General features: G+C 41.8%; 1 protein-coding gene and 2 long non-coding RNA genes across 3 annotated transcripts in view; 2 read left to right on the top strand and 1 right to left on the bottom strand.

The window, feature by feature from the left end:
* The first annotated feature begins 3,796 nt into the window (after window positions 1-3,796).
* Window positions 3,797-5,218, top strand: LOC144332996 (uncharacterized). Its single transcript, XR_013401286.1, has 2 exons — window positions 3,797-3,923; window positions 5,091-5,218. It is a non-coding gene; the product is annotated as an uncharacterized LOC144332996 (long non-coding RNA).
* A 36-nt stretch (window positions 5,219-5,254) lies between these two features.
* Window positions 5,255-12,404, top strand: LOC144332994 (uncharacterized). The gene is made up of 2 exons (XR_013401284.1): window positions 5,255-5,406; window positions 11,848-12,404. It is a non-coding gene; the product is annotated as an uncharacterized LOC144332994 (long non-coding RNA).
* GNPTAB (N-acetylglucosamine-1-phosphate transferase subunits alpha and beta) overlaps window positions 6,894-22,902 on the bottom strand; it is an 87,115-nt gene continuing 71,106 nt past the window's right edge. The window contains exons 17-21 of the mRNA XM_077954804.1: window positions 21,029-21,114; window positions 20,669-20,767; window positions 16,803-16,970; window positions 11,438-11,528; window positions 6,894-8,980 (exon numbers count right to left, since the gene is read on the bottom strand). Coding sequence (XP_077810930.1) covers window positions 8,903-8,980; window positions 11,438-11,528; window positions 16,803-16,970; window positions 20,669-20,767; window positions 21,029-21,114 — 522 coding nt within the window. The 3' untranslated portion in view covers window positions 6,894-8,902. The remainder of the gene's footprint in view (window positions 8,981-11,437; window positions 11,529-16,802; window positions 16,971-20,668; window positions 20,768-21,028; window positions 21,115-22,902) is intronic.

The raw sequence follows: 22,902 nt of genomic DNA on the forward strand, positions 1-22,902 counted from the left end.
TAGCCGGGCTTAGTGGCAGGTGCCCGTAATCCCAGCTACTCGGGAGGCTGAGGCAGGAGAATCGCTTCAACCCGGGAAGCGGAGGTTGCAGTGAGCCCAGATGGCCCCACTACATTCCAGCCTGGGTGACAGTGCGAGACTCCGTCTCAATCGGTCAATCGATGAGGGAATGACAGCGTCCACCCCGACTCCAAGCGCGCTGTGCTGGAGAGGTGGCCCCTGAGGCCTGGGAGATCCGAATTTTGGGAGCGCCTCTGCCAGATGCTGGCTACATCTGGGCAACTCTAGCAGGCCGCTCAGTCACACGGGGAAATTACGGTTGCTGGCGGGACACGTCATGAGGATGCCAGAAATAAGCTCATAATAATCAAGACAAATACACAATAAAAACGTTCCGCAATTTAGGTCTCGGAATGTGAACGTCGGCAAAAGATTTCGACAACAGATAATACTGAGGAACCACGAAAGGCGCCCTCGGTGTGGAGCGGGCAGGAGGGAGACACGCGCCGAGCGAGGTAGGGCCCTGCCCGGCCCCGCCGCATCTCTGCGTCAGTGGTCCCAGGGTGTAGCGATGGGGCCCGGCCCAGCCCAGCCAGCCCGCCCGCCCGCCCCTCTCTCCAGTGAGGTTCGCGGCCTCCGTTTTCTCGTCAGAGGCCCCAGGCAACACCAGGAGGTAAGATTTACCTCACTGGTCGAGGTCAGCCCCTGGCCTGGACACCTAAGATAGACAGACGCCTCCCCTGCTCACACCTGAAACAAACCGCAATGGCTGAGGCCCAGTTACCGGTCGTCGACAGGCGTCCTCCACAACCTCCACACGCGCCCCTCACCTCAAGCGGCCCCTTCTCCGCGGCGCTTCTGAGGCAAGCTGGGATTCGCACAGGAAAAAAGCGCGTCTCGCCTCATCCGGACACGTCGCTGATTGGCTGGACGCAGAGCGCAGGCGTGAACTGAGTGGCGAGGCTCCGCCCCCATGGTGCGATCGCGCGCCCAAATCGCCGGCCCAGGATGCTTTGGCCGCCCGGGCGGGCTGCGAGTAGACTTGAGGCCTGGTGCCTTCCAGTTTTTAAGGTGTAAATGTTTATGATCGAAAATTGCGGCTGGGCGCAGTGGCTCACACCTGTAATCCCAGCATTTTGGGAGGCCGAGGCGGACGGATCACTTGAGGCCAGGAGTTCGAGACCAGCCTGGCCTCGTCTCTACTAAAAATACAAAAATTAGCCGGACGTGGGGACGTGGTGGAGGGGGCGCCTGTAATCCCAGCTACTCGGGAAGCTGAGGCAGGAGAATCGCTTGAACCCAGGAGGCGGAGCTTGCAGTGAGCAAGACCGCGCCATTGCCAGCCTGGGTGACAGAGTGAGACTCCGTGTCAAAAAAAAAAAAGAAAAAGAAAAGAAAATTGCAGAATAATATGTAAATTATGAAACATGATGAACATACCACCTAATTTATGAAGTAGAGCTTTACCAACATTCACTGAATCTCCTCAGGCAGGCCTTTCCATCCGATCCTCACCTGGTCCCCCACCCTTCCCCATTCAGGGATATAAGAAAATTACCCTAAATTTATGTAAATCATTCACCCTCCCTCATTTTCTAAGTTTCATTACCACATGAAAATGTGTCGTTGAACAACACGGCTTAGTTCCGTTCGCATTTGGCATTACAAAAAATTGTCCCATAGTCTATGTAGTGTTTTGACAGTCCACTACAATGGCAAAACTACAAAATCTGACTACATGGAGTGATGATGAATCTATGTAACCAAGGGAACCCATTCAGTGGGTGGGAGTATAATTGTAAAATTATTTGGTGTCAAACAATTATTTGTAATTCGTATCAATTGCAAAACAATTTTTGAAGATATAATTTATAAAGGAAATGAAACCGATAATCCCACTACCTAGAAATAATATACAGTTTAAAATTGGGGGTATTATTTCCTTTCATCCTTTTTTCTGTGCTTGTATGTATTTCCCCCAAATAATTTTAAAATATATTTCAACCTTTGTACTTGCCTTAGTTTGCCCATAGCTCTGCAATCCTTTTTCTATTTGAAATCATACATTTTATCTTTTTTGTGTGTGAGACAGGGTTTTGCTCTATTGCCTAGGGTGAAGTGCAGTGGCATGATCATGGCTCACTGCAGCCTTGATTTCCTGGGCCCAAATGATCCCCCGTCTCTGCCTCCTGAGTACCTGGGACTCAGGCACATGCCACCATGCCTGGCTAATTAAGAAAAAAAACAAAAAAGTTTGCCGAGATGGGGTCTCACTATGTTGCCCAGGCTGGTCTCAAACTCCTAGGCTCAAATGATCCTCTCACCTCAGCCTTCCAAAGTGCTGGGATTACAGGCATGAGCCAACTTTCCTGGCCTATATTTTACTTCTTTAATATTTGGCAAAGGCTTCAGGATCTTATTGACGCCAATCACTTTTCAACTGCCTAGTTCAAGTAAGAAATTCAAAGGAACCCTCCTGTTTACTCTTTTGCTTTGAATCCTCTTCCTTATGATGCTCAGCAATCCACTGGCTCGTTTAAATACACCAGTGTATTGGGTAAGGAATGACCGATGACGACTCCCAGACTTGTTCCTGTAATTCCATTCACTACATCAAATCTGTTGATACAGGATACAGTGAACCTCGTAAATTTTTCATTACTGAAAGGATTCAAAAAAAGTTTGTAAAGCATAGTACAGTACCTGCCACATAATAAATGCACCATAAATGGTGGTTTTTATGATTGATAATTGGTCCCAATTGGAATCCTGCTTTTCCTCTCTCGCCAGCCTCATTCTTGGCCTCATACTACATCAGCCACATTGCATTTTCCCAAATGTGCTGTGCACTCTTATGCCTCCATACCCTTATACATGCTGTTATTACTAAGTAGTTCCACTCACTACATCATCATATTCAGTTGTTTTTCCTACAGTGACCCTTACAGAAGATCATCTGTCATTTTTCATCTTTATTCGTAGTAAAAATTTCCCAAGATTATCTCCAGCACCTTGGCATTTCACTGCTATAAAGAGCATGTCTGGAGATTTCACCATGTGCTTCAGCAGGTAATTTACAGATAATTTTTAACAGACACACCAATATTTCCAGACCTGTCTCAGTATTCATTCTTAGATGACCACATTGTTAATACTTTCCCATATAGATCATCACCCCATTTATTCCAATTATCTGGATTCCTAACAGAACATTTTCCCATTTTCTTTAGTAACCAATGGTGTAGAATCTTGTGATTATTTGAAAACCTAAATATTACATCCCTTTTTTCCTTATTCAGTCTTGAAGAACTCAGGTAATATAGTCGAAATCTTAGAGGCCAGGAGCAGTGGGGCTCATGCCTGTAATCTTGGCACTTTTGGAGGCTGAAGCAGGAGGATCGTTTAAGCACAAGAGTTTAAGACCAGTCTGGACAAAATGGCGGGACCCCATCTCTATTTATAATTTTTAAAAACTCATAGAAATGTCTCCATAAACTACTCTGTAGATAATAAGAACAGCATGTATAAGGGTATGGAGGCATAAGAGTGCACAGCACATTTGGAAAATGCAATGTGGCTGATGTAGTATGAGGCCAAGAATGAGGCTGGCAAGAGAGGAGAAGCAAGATTCCAATTGGGACCAATTGTGAATCATAAAAGCCATCATTTATGGTGCATTTGTTACGTGGCAGGTACTGTATGAATGCTTTATATTTTTTAAAAATTCTTTCAGTAATGAAAAATTTACAAGGTTCACTGTACTCTGTATCAACAGATTTTTCCAATTGCTTTCAAGTATGGCGGCTTGCCTTCACCTCGAGTACCTAATCCAGGAACTTAGTCTTCCACCTGCACCGTCTCTAATCTGTGAAACTGGAAGGTGATGTTTTTGTCGGCCCAGCATCACTCCCCTCATTCCTTCGGTAAAAATCTCCATCCCTCTGGCTACAGAGGTGGGCACACAGCCCAGAATGAGCCAATCACAGTAACTCATCTCCCACCAGGGTTTTCTATTTTGAAGCCAGAGAGGAAACTTCCTGCCTCTCTGGAGTATGTGAGCCAGGAAATGCCATGTCCTCACCAAGGGGAGAAAAGCTGATGTGCAGAGAGGCACAGATAGACGGTACTGAGTAACGGTTCAGGAAGAGCACCTTCCTCCTGTACCCCTCTTTGTTTTTCTTAAGAAGCTTGAATTAGATTTGTCCCTTGGAATCCACGTTTATGTGGTGGCTAAAAATTTTGTAGAGACTTGGGTGGAAAAGCTGTCTCTATTAATTAATAGTGAGACCTGAGGTGAGGCACTAAACCTAGTTAGGCCCCAGTTCCCTCACTGATAAATGGGGATATGTTGTGGATGAAATGAGATGATGAACTTAAAAGCATTTAGCACATAGTTTGTGTGCAGTAGGATGTAGCTGTTATTAGGGCAAGTGAGAGGAGAAAAGCAATTAGACTGACGAGAAGCCCCCTTCACATCCCTTTAATCACCACGGCTCTGTACTCCTGTCACAATGAAGCCTGGGATTTCCCTTACAATATATCACAAAGAAAAACAGAGCATGAATAAATGTGGCAAAGTCTTGATAACTGTTGAGCAGATAAGAATTCATCTATTGGTCTTTTTAACAATTTTTATGGTCTTTTTTAAAGAAAGATCTGTTGAGATTATCATCGTTTCTCCTTTGGTCTTTCTGACGTGGTAAATTGATTTTCAAGTGTTGGGCCAAATTTGCATTCCTGGAGTAGGCCCCGCTTGACTGTGAAGTGTTGTTCTTCTGGGAATAACTGAATTTGGCTTGCTAGTGTTTTGTTTGGGGTTCTTTTGGAGTAGACTGCCCATGGTTTTTGTCTTGTGGTATCTGAGCCAAGTGTTAGTGTTGGGGTTGTGTTTCAAGGGATGAGTTGGATGATACTGTATTTTCCTTTTTTCTGCTCTCTGGAAGAATTTGTGTGGGACTGGTGCTGTTTCCTCCTTAGATGTTTTGACCTAAGTAGTGATTACACTTCAGTTTAAATCCTTGATCTGTTATTATTTGTATACACTTCTTGGTATATGTAGAAATAATTTTCAAAATGAACACTTTTGCCAGGCGCAGTGGCTCACACCTATAATCCCAGCACCGTGGAAGGCCGAGGCAGAAGTATTGCCTGAGCCCAGGAGTTTGAGACAGCCTGGATAACACAGTGAGAGCCTGTTTCTACAAAAAAATAAACAAAATTAGTCAGGTGTGGTGGAGCACACCTGTAGTCACAGCTGCTCAGGAGGCTGAGGTGAGAGGACTACTTGAGCCTGAGAGGTTGACGCTGCAGTCAGCTGAGATCACGCCACTGCTCTCCAGCCTGGGGCAACAGAGTGAGATCCTGTCTCAAAAGAAACAAACAAAAAAACAATTTTGAAGACATAAGGTAGGTTAAAAAAAATCCTCTTTTTAATTAGAAAATGTATCACTTTTTTAGCTAAGAGCAATGTAATAATCTCACCCTGATGACTAGACTAGGAGCCTCACCTCTGGCCTGGACAACAGTCTTTTACAAGAATTTTCATAATTCCTATCATCACCACTGACATTTAGCAGGCAGGACTATTTGCCAGGCACTGGGTTGCGTGTGTAGCACATGTCATTTCCTTTAATTATCACCATAAGCCTCTGTGGTAGCTACCAGTATTGCCTCCCACATTTTGGCAGAGAAAGCTAAATCATGGCAAGCAGTGTCCAGGATCCAGGACTTGAACTCCTGTAGTCTGACTGCTGGGTGTGCTCTTCACCCACATGTGCCACAGTCCTGGGGAGGCAGCATGGGCTGGTGGGGACAGGAAAGAGGGACAACCTGGGTTCCCACCGTACCTCTTCCTCTAACTGGTTGTAAGACCTTGAGCAACTCATGTCATCCCCTGGCCTTGGTGTCCTTGATGATAAAAAGCAAAGCTTGGTCCAGACAGTTGTTTTGAAACTCTGCCTGAAGGGCCTGGGACCTAGAGGCAACACCTTGAGAATGAGGCAGGAGGAGCAGCCTTCCTTCTTTTGTGTCACAGAATGCTGTGGTTAATATTTTTATCTGTCCAAAATTCATGTTGAAACTTAACTGGCAATTTAAAAGTATTATGAGGTGGGGCTTTCAGAGGGTAATAAGTCATGGGAACAGAGCCCTCATGAATTCAATTAGATGCCTTTTTTAGAGGGCTTGACAGAGGCAGTTTGTGCCTTCTTGCCCTTCTGCTCTGTGAGGACATGGCATTCAAGAAGCCATCTTAAAAGCAGAAAGCAGCCCTCAGCAGACAACCAAACCTGCTAGCCCCTTGATCTTGGACTCTCGGCCTCCAGAACTATAAGAGAACGAAGTCCTGTTCTTTGTAAATTACCTAGTCTGAAGTATTTTGTTACAGCAGCACAAAAAACTAAAACACATAGTGACCTTCTATAGGATTTCATTTGAACAATCGGTTCTGACCATCTGACTGCTCATCAACTTCTGAGGTTCCTCTCTTCTAATGATTCTACTGAATCACAGAATCATTAGAATGAGTCTATGAATAGCCTATGATTATATTATCCATCCCATCATCAAGCTCCTAATTAGGTATGGACTATATTCATCTAACCATAGAAATCGTCATTACAGACAAATGTTCATTTCTCTAACTTTTCTAGAATAAATCTCAGCTTTTATAATGACACCAACATATCCTAAATTTTTACCATATGATAAAGTCCATTTAGAAACTATTTTCCCCCCTATAAAGCAACATTCTTCTGTATAATACTAATCTTTCCTTACTTTCCACTTAATTTTAGTAATGTTCAGCACAGAACCTGATACACAGTAAAGGCACTCAAGTGACTGCTGAATCTGAGTAACAGTAAACTCAATCCTCAAAGATTTAAACATCAAAGTGTCAGACAAAAATTTAACTTTTTATGAGATTTCAGTTTTTGAAATACACAACTCTTACAGCACAAACACAGTATTTACATTTCAAGTTCTTTGTACAAAAGATGTATGCCATTTTGAAAGAATATTGTTGAGATCATGATCTAAAATACCTGTCAGAGTTACTCATGAAATCTGGTCTTCACAAATCCATTGTATTATGACATAAACAAAATATGGCTAGATGCCAAGATTTAACCACACATAAAAATACTAATTCTCAGTTGGGCGCAGTGGCTTACACCTGTAAGCTCAGCACTTTGGGAGGCGGAGCCGGGTGGATTGCCTGAGGTCAGGAGTTCGAGACCAGCCTGACCAATATAGTGGAACCCCGTCTCTACTAAAAATACAAAGATTAGCCAGGTGTGGCGGCGTGCACCTGTAGTCCCAGCTACTTAGGAGGCTGAGACAGGAGAACTGCTTGAACCTGGGAGGCGGACGTTGCAGTGAGCTGAGATTGCACCACTGCACTCTAGCCTGGGCAACAGAGCGAGACTCTGTCTCAAAAAAAAAAAAAAAAAAAAAAAAACAACCACCACCACCACCAAAAACTAATTCGCAGTGATTGGCAAATGATGGCCTGAGGGTCACATCTGGCTGGTGGCCAGTTTTGTACGGCTGCAAGTTAAACATGGTTTTTACATTTTTAGAGGGTTGTTTGAAAAAAACAAACTAAACAACAAGAAGAATATATGACAAAGACACAGGTGGCCTGCAATAATTTACTATCCAGCCTTTTACAAAGAAAGTTTGCTGGCCTCTGTTCTATCTAAAACTGACTGAGAGAGATAGCTACTGGAATATACCGATGAGTATTCAACAAGACACCACTGTAATGTGCCAGTGCCATCAGCACTACTCATTTCTAAAATGAGGCACTTCTGTTTGAATATGTACATTTCCAAAACATAATTACATCTGGTAAGTAGCACTGTTACTAACTCTAGCCCTTTGAAATTAGACCTGCACAGGCCGGGCGCGGTGGCTCAAGCCTGTAATCCCAGCACTGTGGGAGGCCGAGACGGGCGGATCACGAGGTCAGGAGATCGAGACCATCCTGGCTAACACCGTGAAACCCCGTCTCTACTAAAATACAAAAAACTAGCCGGGCGAGGTGGCGGGCGCCTGTAGTCCCAGCTACTCCGGAGGCTGAGGCAGGAGAATGGCGTAAACCCGGGAGGCGGAGCTTGCAGTGAGCTGAGATCCGGCCACTGCACTCCAGCCCAGGCTACAGAGCAAGACTCCGTCTCAAAAAAAAAAAAAAAAGAAATTAGACCTGCACATGAAACTATAGTATTCTTAGGGGCTGAAGTCAATAATTACAAAGCATTTCAGATGTCAATCACTGACCTCTTCAGTAGTTAGTGGTTTAAGACCATTTACAGTCTTAAACATTAGTAAAACCCATAATTTAGGTTATTGTCAGTAAGAGGTGATATTGCTGCATTATTTAAATAACACCTATAAAAATAGGTTTAGACATCCCAATTCATTATACTCAGAAGCAAGAATAACTAGTTAACTTAGTAACTACTCATTTTAAAAATGGGAAATGAAAAAAAAAGTGCAAAACTTCAGCAAAAGGCTTTGGAATGCAAAGACTGGGGCCTCTTAGCAATCACTCCCAGCTGGCATAGGCTTCTCGTAATAAAGTTAGTCTGCAATGATTGCTGTGGGAAATTAGCAGCTGTCTCTTGCCAGTGAGCCTTTTTATAAAAAGGATGACAGGTCCATGAGCAAATTCTTGAAAAGTAAAATCAGTTCAGAGCTGCTCAACACACAAGTTTTCAGTGGGTTGGTTAAATAATTCCTGGTCATCGGGCTATATTCATGCCACAAAACAGCATGGTACTGGATATTTTCCTTCTTCGAGCCAAACTGCTAAGCATCACATCGCAAAGACATCTCTGTGAAGCTGAGTTTTAAAATGCTCAGTAAATGCTGAGGTAGATGGTTTTCAAATGAAGATCTTCTATACTCTGATTCGATTGGGACTAGCTTCTTTGTGTATCCTCCTTCTGGGAAATATCTTCCGCTTAAGTGCAATTAACTAAATGATGAAAGACACAAAATACATTTTAATTATCACGTTGATGAAAGAATATAAGTGCATCATACTTTCTAAGAGCCATATGACCTTAATCATTTCCACAATCTTATACATAAAAAACAGACAACAAACAAATCTCCATCATTCCTCCTCCAAAACAAAAACATTAGTTTTGTTTAGCTTTGTAGGGTCAATATGCCTAGATATGTGCCCACAAAGACACCCAAGAGGATTGCAATTATTTTAGCCCACGCTTCATTTTTCTAAGACCTACAACTACAGACTTTTACACAGCTATTACCAAAGCATATTTATTTACAAGATATCCATTTGTCAAGTCTTTCTACTGAAGGAAACTGTCTCTATTTAGCGATAAGACACTGTCTCTGGGTTTGAAAATGACTACGTTTGTAAAAAAAAAAAAAAAAAAAAAAAAAAAAAAACCACACACCTATATTGAAAATCTTATCAGCATTTCTCCCCCGCTATTTAACCTAATCATAATCATTGGAGAACACAGGCAACACCCAATTTAAAATGGATTGTAATATATAAGTTCATTTGTAAATTAGTAGCTTAGAACTTGAATACTTTTTTCCTCATAAAAAGTTTGCCTATAATACATCTGAAACAGAAAACCAAATCAACACTATAATAAAATTTCAATTTAAAAATGTGGGGTTTATTTTCTTTGAAGAGTCTCACTCACTCTGTTGCCCAACCTGGAGTCCAGTGGCGTGATCTTGGCTCACCGCAACCTCCACCTCCAGGGTTCAAGCGATTCTCCTACCTCAGCGTCCCGAGTAGCTGAGACTACAGATGCACACCACCACACCCAGCTAATTTTTGCATTTTTCGTAAAGATGAGGTTTCACCATGTTGGCCACGCTGGTCTTGAATTCCTGATTTCAAGTGATCTGCCTACCTTGGCTTCCCAAAGTGCTGGGATTACTGGCATGAGCCACCGCACCCGGCCCAAAATGTGCTCTTTATGTTTTCCATCTAGGATCTCTGGGTTTACCCTGTCTTCCCTCTCCCCAGCCATGTAGGACTGGCTTGTTCCTTCATCTCTAGGTGGAGGCAGGGCTTTGTCCAAACATAAGCCACCATGGACTGAATGATGAACTGGGATTTGGGAGGGAAGGAAGAGGCAGCATTGGCTGATTTGTTTGTGAAGGTGGTAGGTATGGCAGGAGGAAGGAGTTTGACTCCAGTAGGTAGAGAGCAGGGTGCTGGGATTTAACCTGCCCTTCCCTTCCCTCTTCCTGCCTCTCTAGTTCCCTATTCTCTGCTGGTATAGATGACACAAAGGAAAGACTAACAGTCCTCTTCCTTTCCACTACCACGACTGCTCCTTTCGGTCAGGGCTCCTTTCCTTCCCCATCCTAGGTCAGCACAGCAGACTCAAAGGTTCCTCACTGGACCCTGTTCTAAAAGCAGGCACAGCCTTTCTGAGATTTTTCGTAAGACTTTTACCTGCCATGAACAATGGTAACAAACATCAAGAATAAGATGTACAATCCCTGGGAAGCAGATGAAGGTTAAGTTGCTGTCCTGTTCACCTGCCCAGTCTCTGTTTCCTGAATTTCCTTCCATTTGCAGCAAGAAGCCCATTCGTTTATCCTAAAGCTCTCAGTACTTAGGTGCCTGTCCTTCTTGGTATAAGTCAATTTGGTGTACATTTCATTTGAGTGACAGCTAGAAAAGCTCCACTCAATAGTCACCTTGATTGGAGGCAGAGGCCAAGTCACTTGCCCAACCCAAGTCAGGTCGGTAAAGATGCCCATTCCCCTCCTTCAATCCTTTATCTTCAGAGTATTTCATATGTGAATAGCCTAATGAGGACTCTCTTATCCCTTTCTTTTTACTTCACAAATCTCCCTCCTACTTCTGGTCGCTCACCTCAAGGAGGCTGCGTGTGTACATGCATGCAGAGGAAAGCCCAGGTGTAGAGGGGCTGATGAGGAGAGGAGGGAGGAGGAGAGAGGAGGGAGAACTCCTAGCGACTGAAAGAAAGATAAATGGGAGCTACCGGTGTGAGTGGGACAACACGACGGAACTGGGGGATGTCTGAAGACACTGTGCTCACTCAAGGAAGGGTGAGAGAGGAAGATAATTGGAGACCCACAGAAAATTAACATTAGATAAGGATCCTAGATGGTTTTTTGGTTATAAATACTTAGAGCTACTTGGTTTTAGCCTGGTATCTACAAGTTAATCTGTTGAGTTCCAGATAAAAAGAATACTGGTAATGGATTTAGAAGAGAAATGAATAAAAGACTGTTATATTTGCTGCCTGAATATTGTGAAACATATTTAACATATTCACATATGAGCTATAAGACAATAAGAGAAGCTAAAATTTTGATTGTAAGTGCATATCATTTTCTAAAACATTCAGACACTAGTATACCAAGAAATACCATTTAATATCCACACAAAATATACAAAACTTACCTGCTCAGCAAAAAATGAGAATATAGTAAACATAATCAATGTTGCTAGTACACAATGGGTCCAAAACTTCAATTTGTCTCGATAAGCCCTCCTGTGCAGAGAGAGAAGAAAGCAACTATGTACTTCTGTATATGGTTTCACTACCATTGGTTAAGCATTATTTATGTACTAGTTTTATAAAAACTATGTTGGGAAACACAAAAACATTGTCTTGCAATTCTAAAATGCTCACACAATATACATTTCCAACATGAGTTCAGATTTTTTATTATGTCATAGTAAATATTATACTTGAATTAGTAAAGTTATCCAGGCAGGGGAGAGGATTTCAAAAGAAAATTACTTCTGGCACTTAAACAAAACCACTCTTTCATTCATTTTTATTCATTCATACTTATTTATTCACTCAGTTACTTGATAAATACTTCCTGTGGATATGGAGAGATGAACAAGATGAAGTCCCTGCTTTAAGTGTTTAGAAACCTGAGGCGTTGCTGACATGCTGACCGATGACTTGCCGTCACATAAGACAGACAGAAATACGCATTATCAAAAGCAGTCTTGTGGAAAAACTTAGAGAAATGAGGACAGCACCACAGAGATGGCGGCATTTCCTGTGAGCCTTGAAGGGGACAGGAAGCATAAGGATGAGAAAGAGAAGGAGCAGTAGAGTGGCACAGTGGCCAGCTGGACCCTGCAGGACTGAGTGGAGTGAATCCATGCAGCAGCATGGGGGGAGCTAAGCCAGGTGAAGGTGAGAAGGTGTGAACTGCAGCTGCTCTGCAAAACCACACAGTGGGGTCTGGACAGAACACTCTAGTGGGAAAGTGGATGAAACAGACAGGTGGGGGTGTGTGTGACATAATCAGGGTAAACATGGTGGCCATTTGAAGGATGGACAAACAAGAAAGGCAGGCATTTTAGTTTTAGACCAGGCATGAAAGGAAGCAGTGACAATGAAAAGAAATAAGCAACAGAAGAGACATTCCTGAGGTAGAATCAACTGGACCTGGAGCCAACAGAATACTGGGGATAAAAAGAGGCAGTATAGCCATTTCCTCATCCGTAATTTGGAAATAATGAACAATTGGTTATGAAGATTAAATAAAAATGCTTACCATAGGTTTGGAAGATATGCTAGTAATTACCAAACTCTGGCCTCTGTGCTGAGTTACAGATTCTCATTTTCCACTGTTTGGGTGTGGATGTCTCTACCTCAAGTCACACATCCAAAATGGCACTCTCCCACACACAGGTCTTCCCCCCGTATTTCCCACATCTGTTAATAGGATCATAACTAGCTCTGTCAACTAATGTCTAGTGTCATTCAGAATCAATGTGGATTCTTAAAGAGCTAAGGAGCCACAGACTACAGACAGTTAACGTGTTGCCTCAGCTGCAAGAGAACCCATGAAATGAGCGCCTGCTATGTACTAGGGAGGCACTGTGGACTCAGCAGTAAGACAACACCTTTGCCCTGGAAGAGGACTCACAGTCTATCGGGAGAGACAAACACAACCAGACAGATGGCTGTGCAGTGCTATACCCCAAAAGGAATGGGCTTCTGTGGGGACAGGAAGAAAGTCAATGCAGGCAACTAGGGAAAGATGGCAGGGAACTCATGGAGGAAAAGAGAAACAAGACAATTTCTAGGAAGCAGGGCTAGCAGTGAGAGACAATGCAGAGCTGAGCAGGAGGAGGAGCAAGCAGCCCCCAGGGCAGGGGAATGACTGCAAGAGCACCCACACCTGATTCACACCATTTGTATAGCACAGAAATCAAGGACCTCTCAAATTACTTTTAAGCCCACTCTTTTCTTATTCAAATGGACCACTGAGGGTAAATTTAGTCACAAATTGGATTTGGGGAGTTAACACTTAGATCCACCTAAAGATCTTTTTCCTCTGAGTTAAGGGAAAGTGAAAATGGTGAGAAGCCATTCCTTGTCATTTCTGGGAGAGAAGACCCATGATTCAGTAATAACTTCTCCTTATGAAAATAAACACATAAAGATAGCAGCAATATTCATCCTAATTGTCTCATTTGCCCAACTCCAAGACAGCGAGGAGTTCTAGTGCCAAGGTCTGCCAATTTCCCTTTTAAAATGTCTCCCAATTCGTCTACTGCTTTTTCTTTATTGCCTGTATCCTTGGTTCACACCTGACTGTTTCTAGGACTATTGAAATGCTTACTTGTCTCCCTGCCTCCAGTTCCCAGACAACCCTGCCCCACTCTTAAGTACTTCTCCAACACTCCAGCCTCCACTCTAATACTAATTATCATCTCAAATCATGAAGTCTGATCATGACAAACATCTAAAAAAAAATGTCTCCTGGGGGTCCATTCTCAAAAGAAAAAAGTCTAATTCAAATACAGTCTTTCACAATCTTCTTCCTTGACACAGGATTATCTTACACCTCTGTGCCTTTGCACATGCCATTTCTTCTACCAGGAATGCTCTTTCTTACCTGGAGAAGTCATTTTCATAATTCAAACCCAAGTCCAAATGTCACCTTCCTATAATAGAATCAGCTGGTCCTTCCTACGTACACCAACTGCACTGAACTCTTATTGCTGCCCTCAATATACTGTATCACAATTTGCCTAGTATCTGTCTCCCTGGATAGACTGTGAACATCTCAAAGTCTGGTACCACATACCTTTTATCTTAGTATTCCTAGCACCTGGCACAGAGAGGCAAGCAAAGGGTCAAAAATCTTCCTGTTACCAGGGGGTTCCTTGCAGGGGTTCCTTGCTCCCAGAGCTCCCAAGATGGTGGCAGGCCGCTTCCAAGATGGTGGCAAGCCTCGTGTTCTCTGACCTGGGGTTCTTGGCCTCACAGATTCCAAGGAATGGAGTCTTGGGCCATGCGGTGAGTGTTATAGCTCTATTAGAAGCCATGGGTCACGGAAGAGAACCACGGAACCCAATGACTAGTGTTCAGCTCGATTAGGACGAACCCCGGCACTTAGCCACGCAGGAACAATGGCGAGCCTTTAGCCCGATCGGGAGTGGCAATGGGCGCCTGGCTGGATCAGGAGCACAGCAGACACCCTGCTGGATCCGGAGGGATGGAAGTCATCAGCAGGTCTGTGACGGCGGCAAACAGCAGTGGTGGACGGTGAGTGAAAGCTCAGCTCAAGCCGTAACAAACAGGGACCAAAAGAATGTGCAGTTGCAAGATTTAATAGAGTGAAGACAGAGCTCCCATACAAAGGGAGGGGACCCAAAGAGGGTAGCCATTGCCAGCTCGAATGCCTGGGTTTATATCCCGATCATTGTCCCTCCTGCTGTGCTCTCAGGCAATAGATGATTGGCTATTCTTTATCACCTGTTTTTGCCTAATTAGCATTTTAGTGAGCTCTCTCTACTATCTGATTGGTCGGGTGTGAGCTAAGTTGCAAGCCCCATGTTTAAAGGTGGAAGCGGTCACCTTCTCAGCTAGGCTTAGGGATTCTTAGTCGGCCTAGGAAATCTAGCTAGTCCTGTCTCTCATTCCTAAACCAAAAGATAAAATTATTTTTATAATTAAATGTTGGCAATTGCAGTAGAATGAAAGATGAAGAAAACTTATAAAGCAGCTTTGGAATACAGTGGAATGTGCAGAGGGTTGGGAGTCAGGCTGGATCAGCCACTTGCCAGCTACTTCAGCAGGAGCAAGTTACTCAACTCACATTACTATGTTCTCATCTTTAACGTGGCAGTAACAATACTTTTAACTGTAGAGAGTAAATATCTTGCCTAGCACAGTGTTTAACAGACAACAGGTTCTTAAGAAAAAGGGTAGCTACTCTGATGGCAGTGATGATGATGAAGCACACTTAGCCGGTGTTGTAGGCAGAATCTGGTGAATGGGCTGCCCAGGTTCATACATGGGCTCCCCCATTCAGGAGCCAAGATGCCTTATGCAAGTTACTTCCTTTTGCTGTACTGAGGATAAAATGGACCTACTACAGAGTTGTTAGAAGAGTTAAATGAGAATGTGCAAGAAAAGCTCTTAGTCAAGTACCATGTTACAATTAAGTTAAAAAAAAAAAAAAAGGTCTTAGTAAGTACTGCTAGTGATTATTCCCACAGCAGATACTCAATAAATTAGCTGATTTAACAAATATAAGAATGAAAATTAGAGCCGGATGCGGTGGCTCACGCCTGTAATCTCAGCACTTTGGAAGCCTGAGGTGGAAGGATCGCTCGAGCCAAGGAGTTTGAGACCAGCCTGGCCAACCTGGCAAAACCCTGTCTCTACTAAAAATAACAAAAATTAGCTGGGCGTGGTGGCACATGCCTGTAATCCCAGCTACTCAGGAGGCTGAGGCATTAGAATCGCTTGAACCCGGGAGGTGGAGATTGCAGTGAGTAGACATCATGCCACTGCACTCCAGCCTGGGTGACAGAGCAAGGCTCTGTCTCAAAGCAAAAGAAAACAAAACAAACTGCTTAACTCAATCCTTTACTCATTATAAAGTTTCCCAGTTGATTATAAAGGCTAACTAGATAGTCTGGTTGTTGAAGTACTGAATGAAATGGCTCCTAATACCTTTTCAGATTTACATTCCACGATTTCAATATATGAATTCTCCAACTAAGCTGGGCTAGCCCTCAAATTGCCCAGATCATTCCCACCTCCAAGCTTTTGCTCATTGTTCCCTTCTCACCACTTCTGAGATTCTGCCTTCAGGACTTAGTTTAATTCATTTTCCCCAAAGTCTTTGACTATCAGCGCAGCACATACTGACCTCATGTACCTCTCATTTTATACTAAACAATTCCTTCACTTACACATTGGTCAACAAACAGCTGAATAAATGAAGTTCCAAATAGACTGAAAGAACCCAGTTATGCATTTTTTCAAATCCCTTAAAATGCAAATAAATGTCTTTCAAATATTAAACTCAATAAAAATTATAACTATACTTTTACAAATAAATTACAGAGCAAATAACACATTAAAGAAATTTCAGCTGGGCACGGTGGCTCACACCTGTAATCCCAGCACTTTGGGAGGCCAAGGCGGGCGCATCACCTGAGGTCAGGAGTTCGAGACCAGTCTGGCTAACATGTTGAAACCCTGTTTCTACTAAAAATACAAAAAATTAGCCGGGCTTGGTGGCGCATGCCTATAATCCCAGCTACTCAGGAGGCTGAGGCAGGAGAATCACTGAACCCAGGAGGCGGAGGTTGCAGTGAGCTGAGATTGCGCCATTGCACTCCAGCTTGGGCAACAAGAGCAAAACTCCGTCTCAAAAAAAAAAAAAAAAAAAAAAGAAATTAAAAAATTTCATCGCTAACATATAGATACATACGTATGTATAATGTATACACTCATACACACACACACATATATATAAAAAACATGAGAATTTACCATTCCTGCAGCTCATGCATATGAAGGAAACGGTTTCGATACTCTCTTGGCAGCTCAAACTGGGAAGGTATGGGGAACATGGATTCATAGAAGTCCCTGAGAACAGCCTTCACTGTCTGGGCATCTTTATGATTGTGGTCAATGTTGTCATTCAGGCAAACAAACTTCCTGAAATAACAGAGAGCCAGGGTTATTAGTTACATACGGATAATCCTGACCTAACAAAACAAGGATGTGGATTCCAAATATATTTTAAATGGACTTATGTCCCAAGTTGGTATATTTGCTGATATGATTCTCTGGGGGAATGATGTTCTATACATTTTTTCTTTAGATATTCCTCACCTATAAAACAAGAGAACTAGGGTAGATGGCCTTTTAACTATGGGAGTAAATTAATTTAATGACTTCTTTTTGGAGTGTCCTGAATTAATTGTTCAATAAATGTAGTTAATAGAGTGTCCTGAATTAATTGTTCAATAAATGTAGTTAACTGACTAGAATATTTTGTTGGCAGCTAGAAAAGACAATCAGTGGCCAGGCATGGTGGTTCACACCTGTTATCCCAGCACTTTGGGAGGCAGAGGCGGGAAGATCACCTGAGGTCAGGAGTTTGAGACCAGTTTGACCAACATGGCAAAACCCCGTCTCTACTACAAATACAAAAATTAGCCAGATGTGGTGGCATGTGCCTGTAGTCCCAGCTCTTCGGGAAGCTGAGGCAGGAGAATCACTTGAACTTGGGAAGCAGAGGCTGTGGTGAGGCAAAAAAAAAGACAATCCATAAGTACCTAAAACCAAGTTCTCTGAAGGCCACGTGTGGTGGCTCATGCCTGTAATCCCAGCACCTTGGGAGATCAAGGTAGGCTGATCACTTGAGGTCAGAAATTTGAGACCAGCCTGGCCAACAGGGTGAAACCCCGTCTCTACTAAAAATACAAAAAAATTAGCCGGGCGTGGTGGCGTGCCTGTAATCCCAGCTACTCAAAAGAATGAGGCACGAGAATTGCTTAACTCGGGAGGCAGAGGTTGCAGTGAGCAATCTTTAGATTGCACCATTGCACTCCAGCCTGGATGACAGAGTGAGACTGTCTCAGAAAGATTAAAAAAAAAAAATCAAAACTAAGTTCTCTGAACTGATAGTTATATTACAAAGAAAAATCATGTAAATGATTGAGAGAGACAGACAGTGCCTTATAGCTACAGATTCTATGAATTTGATAATTTCTGCTTACTATGTCTCTAACCAAGTTGTAAGATGCTAGAGTTCTGGCAAAAAAGCAGATTACAGTGGTGCTTCCTTGCTTATTTCAAGTTCCTTTCAAGGCAAAGGTCACTAAACTGAGGGCCCATTAAAATGGCTTGTAGGTATGCCAACACTTTTGAAGTAGATTCACCAAAAAAAATCAAACAAACCTGATAAAGCCTTCAGATCCAACTACCAATTTATGGGAAATACAAGAGACATAGAAACATGTTAAACAACTAGGATTCAATCAGAGAAGGACAAAGTGTAAGATAGCTATAGAATCTATAATCAGACTTCTTCATATACACATGCAAAAAATTATATGGTTAAAAAAAGAGAGATGGAGGGAAAACCCATAGATTTAACTTCAAACCAACAAACTTAAAAACCAAAAAACACATAAGTCCTTATGAAAGTTAAGAGGAGTGAAAGGTGTACATTGACAAAGTAGTTGGTCATATTAAGGAATCGTTATTGATTTTTTTAGGGTGATAATGGTATTGTGGTTATATATACAAAAAATATGGAGCTAAAATGATACAAAGTTTGAGATTCACTTAATATTAATCAGGTAGCAGTGATGGAGTGGGTGTGTTTAGATGAAACAAGGTTAAATATAAACGGAAGTAAATAAATGTAAATCACTTGTCTTCCTTCTGAAGAAGGATTCGATCAGGATTCAATCTTTCTGAAGAAGGAAGACAAGTGACAGGTATGTGCGAGCTCACTAATCTTTCTCTAAACCTGGAGACTGCTTTAAATTAAAGGATACGAAAGAGCTATGTCAACCTAATATAATATATGAGCCTTGGCTGTATCTTGGATTTAAAAACAAACAAAAGAGGCAGACAACAGCTATCAAGGGCATTTGGAGGCAACTGGGGAAATGTGAAGACAGGCTATTAGATGGTATTATTTAATCAATGGTAAAGTTCTTGAATGTGTTAATGGTCTATGGCCTGATGATGAAGCCAACACAAGCAGAGCTAAGAAAATCAAAGAAAAACAAAGCCTGGATATTGTCTATCCCAGACTCCTTGTTAACGGGATAAACATGTCCTTCGAGCTGAAGTCAGTCTGAAGTCTAGTTTTCCACACCTGACTTAAAATAAGCCTTCATTAAAGTAAAACAAAACAACATAAACAAGAGTTAATGATAAAATCTGTTCAGGTACACACATAGCAGCTGGGCCTGGCAAACTGTGGAAAAAGCCTGGCTTGCCATGTGTCTTTCTACTAAACCCCTGTCCCTCTAAGTACCATGAAAATGTCTATGAATACTCTAACCCAGTAACTTTCAAATTGGCACAAAGACCTAAAAGTATTGGCTACAACTAAAAACTGCAAATTCTCTCATTATTACTACTCATGAATGAGACAGCTCATCAAGAAAATAGGGGGAAGTCTGTACTCCCATCAAAATTGGTTCTTAAAAGCTAAAGTTATTTTAAGAAATTGAAACAGTACACTTCAAGTGCAGGGAACAGCATATGCAAAGAGGGCTGTATGCTGGCTAATTATTATTGTACCTTATGGTTTGGTTGGCTTGTGGGAAACATTTTGTAAAAAATCAAGTATATTACTGGATTACTGAAGACACTAAATGGGTGTTAAAGATATTTTTACTTTTTTGAAAATTCCAATTTCTTTCTCCTCCAAACGAGAACAGGATTTGTAGAAAAAATATAACGGCTTTAAAATGCCTATAAGGTTCACATCTTTGATCATTTGTAATTAGAATCCTAATTTCAGCGAGGTAAAACTGAAGACCTCCTAATGCATTTAAAAGACTCAGAAATTAAAAATACTCAATTTTAGCTGGGTGCAGCAGCTCATGCCTGTGGTTCCAGCTACTCAGGAGGCTGAAGTGGGAGGATTGCTCGAGCCCAGGAGGTGGAGGCTACAGTGAGCCGTGTTTGCATTACTGCACTCCAGCTTGGGCAACAGAGTGAGATCCTATCTCAAAAATATATAGTTTATATGCCAGTGTCTTTATTTTCCAAAGAAGTTGATGAAACACCTATTTCCCACTAAAGTTAAAAACTCAAAAATGCATATTTTTAGCACATTTTATCAAACCTGCTAAAGTAACAGTTAAGGGGCTGGTAAAGAAATTGTTAAGGCTTAGGTAAACCTGAAAATTTATTCATCCCCAAAGGATGGCTGGAGTATACTGGATTAATGTTCCCATTTATGGTAGCATTCCGTTTTCCTCAAAAGCTAATCTGAACTTTACTTTGAATTGCTAAGATAAATCTAACCATCTAAACAACTGTTCTGGAAGCACCTTTTTAGAAATGCCACAATTCTAAAAAGGCATTTCTAGAATGTCCCAGCTGCCTGGCCTCACCTCCCCACAATGAGATCTGCCCCAGCTCTCCCTGAACAGCTTGTTATTAACAGAACCCAGTTCTTAGAAGTTCAGGCTCATCCCTTTGCATGGGGGACCCCACCTCAACTTGCAACTCCTATCTCTCACTCAACCCCCAACACTGCCTCCACTGTTCGGCCTTTTGGTATGTTCCATACAGAAATAAGCTACTCCCTTCTCTCCAGTCCTGCTGCCTTTTATTCAGGTTTATTTGCGTAATTAAAAATTATATATAAAAATCAATACCTAGGGTTTTTTCTTATGTCATCCAACTGGCCAACCACATGAGAAACGTTGGTACGAATCATTTTAAAAGCGATTTCTTCTTCTCCCATGATTTCAAACCTAATTATCAAACATATTTGAAGAGTTTAAATAATTACATGGATATAAAAAATAAAACTTCAATAGAAAATACATTTTTAAAAACTGTAGTGGACTCAACATCCACAGGAATAACTTAAACTTTTAATACTACTACAGCAAACAATCTCATATAAATTTTAGAAGAGTGCTTAACAGACAAAATATTGTAGATTTATGAAAAAGCCAGACTTTTGTAACTACTCTTATACTAAACAAATGGAATATGTGTGTACTACTTACCTATATTTGTTTTTGTCCTTATATGCTTTGTGGATTTTGTCAGTTACTGGTTTACAGTTTGTTACTAGACTTTTAGTGACCGGTGGCTATGAGAAAACATAAGTAGATCAGATATCACATCAGAGCTGAAAGTAGGGCAATTTAGTCCTAAGTTCTGATTTTTAAAACTTTGATTCTATTCTCTTCGGAAGTAAGAAAAACACCAACTGTGACTACATATACATCTTTTTCATCTTTAAGAACACATTGGCAAACAATTACTACGATTTATATAATAGAGAGTTTATAATGCATTTTTCACAAACAAACCTGAAGTACTTTATCCTACTGGATCATGCCAAAAACCCAAAAGAAACTGAAGTACATAGACAAGCTGCTCCTCTGTTATTAGCTTGACTGCATACCAGCTCTACATGAGGCATCTGGTGAATTCCCAACCCACAAGTAGTCTCATAGTCTCATTCTTTTTTTTTTTTTTTTTGGAGACGGAGTCTCACTCTATTGCCCAGGCTGGAGTGCAGTGGCGCGATCTCAGCTCACCGCAACTTCCACCTCTCGGGTTCAAGTGATTCTCCTGTCTCAACCTCCTGAGAAGCTGGGATTACAGGAACCTGCCACCACACCCAACTCATTTTTGTATTTTTAGAAGATATGGGGTTTCACCATGTTGGCCAGGCTAGTCTCGAACTCCTGACCTCAAGTGATCCGCCCGCCTTGGCCTCCCAAAGTGGTGGGATTACAGGCATGAGCCATCATGCCCGGCTGATTTTTGTATTTTTTAGTATAGATGGGGTTTCACCATGTTGGCCAGGCTGGTCTTGAACTCCTGCCCTCAGGTGATCCACCCACCTGGGCCTCCCAAAGTGCTGAGATTATAGGCATGTGCCACCGTGCCCAGCCCTAGTCTCATTCTTGACCTGCTGATTCCTATCTGTTAATCTCACTAGAGCAAATTCCTTTAGGGCTGATACCAGGTCTTTACTCCTCTATTTATCTCAACTTTATTAATTTAGTAATGTTAAGTCTTAGCACATTTAGAGAATTGGCTTTTAAGTGGCACATATCTATATACTAACCCATGCCATATGCTAAATTAATCTACATGTGATAGGCAATACTCATACTGTATGCTCTGATGGCTGCTATGCTGACCTCTTTCACCAATGGCTGCCACTTTTCACACTACGTCCCCTCATGAGGGAGGAGGTGTCCTATCTGCAGTCATTATTTATACATGGCTTGAAGATTTGCAAGATAGTAATTTTTTTAAATACCATTTTATTCTGATTATGAAAGCAAAATCTACTCATTATAGAAAACGTGAAAAATTCTAGTGTACAAAAAGGATATTAAAAACTACCTGTGATTTAACCTACTGTCATTTCTGTTGTCTTTTGGGGTATGTGTGTTGTATATGTACTTGCGGGATTTCTACAGTTCAAATCATACTGTCTATATGATAGTACCCATTATTTCCCCCACCTAATTATATAAGAATTTTTCCATTTATCAGTAAAAAATTAACAGAAAATATCTAATGGCTGTATTATATTCATTTCATCAATTCTACGATTTTCTTCACATTTTAACTTCTCTGAAACTAAAATGTCTCTCATAATCTACAGTCTTCCAATTATTTCAGCTAAATGATATCCCAATGTAGTTGTGTGTTAGTCACCCACTGCCCCTACTGGTAAAATGGAGTAAGTGCCAGCATTAAAGCAATTGAGCTTTGATGAACGATGACATTCCATGTGATGAATATTTTCTTGATTGTTAGACCTCAGGATTGTTCTCTCTGGCCAATGAGAACAATCTGGGGCTATTTTCTGTCACCCTCAGCGAACAGGACATCTGTTTATGGAATACAAGCA

This window comes from Macaca mulatta, chromosome 11 (assembly GCF_049350105.2).
Source record: "Macaca mulatta isolate MMU2019108-1 chromosome 11, T2T-MMU8v2.0, whole genome shotgun sequence".
Taxonomy (NCBI): Eukaryota; Metazoa; Chordata; class Mammalia; order Primates; family Cercopithecidae; genus Macaca; species Macaca mulatta.